Below are 4,460 nucleotides of genomic sequence, written 5' to 3' on the forward strand. Positions count from 1 at the left end.
AATTAATTTATCAATTCTGTATCATTAATATTTTATGATTTTTATTAGCAATACAATTGGTATTATTTGATACACATAAATGATATTTATCATACTTAATCATTTGTCATGTTTAATACACACCTATATACATATATAATAAAAAATTTTAAAACGTCAACACATGAAAAATTTTAAACCAACACGAAAAAAAAAAAAGAAGAAGAAGAAGAAGAAGAAGAAGAAGAAGAAGATGTAATCTAATAAATAAATAAATATATAATACTAATAATAATAATAATAACGAACGAACGAGATTACGACGCGTAATCGTTGTGTGTAATATTGAAAATGAATGTACTTAATTGTTTTACGAAAAAGCTTTTTCACTAATAAAATTAGTTAAACATTGAATAATTTATTTTATTCGTCTAACTGTCTAATTATCAGCTGATATTATTTATAATTATATTAAAGTTATATTTTAATGATATAAATAAATACAATAGATTATATTTACAATTAATATTATTTTTTAAATTAATATTTACTAAATCAATTAGCTTGTTCATTCCAAAACAATAATATTATTTGTTTATTTCAATGAAATTAGTTATTTAATTGATTTAAGTAATTGACATTTCTGAATGTCACTAGACAATTAATGCATACGTCATTGACCTTTACACTCAACTATTTAATTAGTTGATCGTATTCTCTCTCACAAAGTACTTTGTATTGCAAATAATCAAATTATATGTAAATATTTATTTTTACCAGACGATTGTTTAAAATGACAATTGAATTTTCGTTTTTACTTTCTTGATGCCCAGTACTCTACGTCAATTGAAAAAAAATTATTATTCTATAAGTTATTTTAAATAAAATCATAGATAGATATTTTAATTAACTGGTATATGTATAATATATATGCGTCAATTAACATACAAAGATAAAAGAAATAAATAACAACAATCTTTCCATCTTTACATGAGTTTGCTAAATATCTACAAAGTGAGTTGACCTGTTAATTTATCGTGAGGAAAAAAAAAAAAAAAAAAAAAAGTTATTTATATAGTATATACAATGATTTAAAATACTTATTATCAAAATCACATGGCGAACAACTCAGATTTCACGTGAACATCATCATCTTATTACACCATTTGTTTTTATACAAGCTATTTCAAAATTTTTCCTACAATACTTTTAATAATAATAATAATAATAACAAAAACAATTGCTATTTATTATAATGTTTATAAAAATTTATTTATAATCAATCAGCATTATAAGAATAAAGTTTCTAATGTTTTTTTTTTTTTTTAATTATTGGAAAAATACTATAATATAATATGCAAAAATTTATTATTCTCGTTAACAAGTTTGAAGGAAAAATTTTAATAACGTACGTGGGAAAATACGTAAAATAAGTCGTTACGTCGCGTAATATATAATTAAAATCATTTCAATTTTTAATTTTTCTAGAAGTTTCTACAGTGTGTACCTAGTAATCAATGAAGATTAAACGCTTGATTTGTTGTCTTTGAATGTTATTAGTACACGCGACTAATAATAATTATCAGCTGTCGAAGCTTAACTATCACGTGCATTTGTCTTTAACGAATAAAAAATAAAAAAAAAAAAAATATATATATATATATCTCGGTAATGTCAGATAATATTTTTCGAATAATTGATTAATTTTTTTTTAATTAATTTTTCTACAATGAGAACATGATAGTTTTCCTTGCGTATACATGTTTTGTGTAAGAATAAAAATGTCAATTTTGAATTTATTTACAATGTTAGTGACATTTAATAAAAATTTCCATTTAATAAAGTCAGTAATTAAAATCTCTGTACAATGTCCGATGTCCAGTCAATATATATATATATATATATATATATATATATATATATATATATATGACAATGTAATTTAATATTTTTCTTTATTTAAAAAAAGTTACATAAAGACATAAAGCCGAGAAAAATAATTTTTGGTCAAGCCGTTTTTTTACTCACTTAAGGACGAATAAACTTTAAACAATTAAAAAACTACATTTTTTGATTTTTTTAATATTAATCATTTAAATCGTTCTAATAATAATGTCATCCTGTCCTTCCGTATTAAAAGATCAAGCTAGTTTCACTCCACTCGGCGCCATCTGTTGTTAAATACTAAATTTTTTTACTCTTACCATGGGACAGTAAAAAAAAAAAGTCAATCAACAATTCACGTCACCCGTTAGTGTCTGATGACATATTCGATTGTTGACACGTTTATAAAATCGCATTAATATGGACGGGCAACTATTGGTAATTATTTATTAATCATTAATTTATTTTTCTTAAGTTTATTTACTGTTTACGGAATTTTAACTAACGTCTTTTAACTAAAAAAATTCTAATTTATCACAACCATAACCTTATTGTTTATAAAAGTTTATTATTAAAATTAATAGGAACCATCTCTGTACACCATCAAGGGAATGGTAATCTTGGACAACGATGGCCACCGAATCCTAGCAAAGTACTATGACAAAAATATATTCCCGACCTCCAAGGAACAAAAGGCCTTTGAAAAAAATTTATTCAACAAAACTCACAGGTCTAATACTGAAATAATAATGCTTGATGGATTGACGTGCGTTTATCGTAGCAATGTTGATTTATATTTTTATGTCATGGGAAGTTCCTATGAGAACGAAGTAAGTTTTGTTTTTACACCACCGAATTGTATATTTATCAAAGAGACTAAAATATTGACTATTTTAAAAAAAAATTTTTATATCAAAAAAAAAAAAAAAAAAAAACATAAAATTGATTACTCACAGCTGATCCTGATGACGGTGTTGAACTGTTTGTATGATTCAATCAGCCAGATCCTGAGAAGGAACGTTGAAAAACGGGCTGTTTTGGACAGCTTGGACATCGCCTTGCTCGCAATGGACGAAATTTGTGATGGAGGGTACGTTATTTGACACTTGGTTCACTAAAAGTCACTTATTTTTATGTTTTTCTGTTTAGAATTATCCTAGATGCTGATGCTGCCAGTGTTGTAGGACGAGTTGCGCTCAGAACTGATGATATTCCACTGGGAGAGCAAACAGTCGCTCAGGTAAGTCCTCTAGAGTTTTCATTTTTATTTTCCACCCGTGATATATTAATTAAAATGTTACTTTATTTTTTAAAGGTACTCCAATCAGCCAAAGAGCAACTCAAATGGTCACTGCTTAAGTAAAATATTTATAAATAACTAATTCGAAATATTAAATGTAATTTTTATCAATAAATTTTAATTCTAATCTTTTACAGTTAGTTTTTAGTTTTAGTACAACTGAAAATTTATATTTATTAATTTTATAAGTTACTTTTTTAAAAAAACAAAATTATATGAATAGATGCGCGGTAGCAAACCACCGCGCATCCGTTTGTTAAAGAATTATAATGCACTATGAAATTTTAAATTTAACTTTTCGATCCCGCGTAGTGATATCTGACCGACACGTAGTGCCACCTACAGTTTGATTTAAAAGTGACACACATTTCTCGTGATTCACTGCACGATTAATAGTACATACAATAATATAATTTAAATTTAAATTTACAATATCTAGGCTTTAGAGTAGATAATAATAAAGTTATATCAATTGAAATGATGAAAAAATAAGTCAATAACTTAAGAATGAATCATATGAAATTGAAATAAATTTACGTGTCATTTACACTGAAAATAAATAAAGCAGCTGTGAATAAATTGTGAATGAAATTATTAATTTATATATTTTTCGTAAAATTTATCAAATAATCATATAAACAATTAAAATTACATTATTTACTATCCACGTATTGGTAACAACAAAAATTATTTTTTAATAATAATTATTATTAGAATGTACTTTGAATTTTCGTTAGGACCATCATAAAGTAATTTAGCAATAAATAAAATCTATTATAATTATAATGGTCAATAACGTTTTATTTATTGATTATGCATATAAAAAGCATTGTTTTTATTAATTAAATTTCGTTAAATTTTAACTCTTTGAACTTTCAAGGTTTAATAACGTACGTCGATCGAATTCCTTGAAATATAGTAAAGAAAAATATACATATATTTTTTCATTATATCCGGTGGTATATGGTTTACGTCATAAGGTACTTACGGCAAATAATTGTTTGCATTACTATTCACAGTTCAAGTTTAAGTCTTAAGTCTTAAGTCTTAAACTCAAGCCATTAAAATCTTAAACACAAAATTATTCAACAATTTTTTTGTCTTTTTCTCTATTTGTCTTTGTCACAAGTCATGTTATAAGTAATATTTGCATGTAGACAAAAATATTTCTTGAATATTGAAATTTTCATGAATTAAACTATATTTATTATTTTATTTAGATATTTTATGTGTTTTATTAAAGATTTAACATTTGATTTAATAATGATGGTAAATAATAATAATAATAATAATAATA

General features: G+C 24.3%; 1 protein-coding gene across 1 annotated transcript; it reads left to right on the forward strand.

The window, feature by feature from the left end:
- Positions 1 to 2,145: 2,145 nt before the first annotated feature.
- Positions 2,146 to 3,295, forward strand: Zetacop (COPI coat complex subunit zeta). Its single transcript, XM_074242064.1, has 5 exons — positions 2,146 to 2,301; positions 2,448 to 2,693; positions 2,820 to 2,953; positions 3,013 to 3,103; positions 3,179 to 3,295. Exons 1-5 carry the CDS (start codon positions 2,284 to 2,286, stop codon positions 3,224 to 3,226), a joined length of 537 nt encoding a protein of 178 aa, XP_074098165.1. The 5' UTR covers positions 2,146 to 2,283; the 3' UTR covers positions 3,227 to 3,295.
- The last annotated feature ends 1,165 nt before the right edge of the window (positions 3,296 to 4,460 follow it).

This window comes from Cotesia typhae, unplaced genomic scaffold, assembly GCF_013202065.1.
Source record: "Cotesia typhae breed Kobodo isofemale line unplaced genomic scaffold, CoteBio_Ctyphae contig_11, whole genome shotgun sequence".
In the NCBI taxonomy this organism is placed as follows: domain Eukaryota; kingdom Metazoa; phylum Arthropoda; class Insecta; order Hymenoptera; family Braconidae; genus Cotesia; species Cotesia typhae.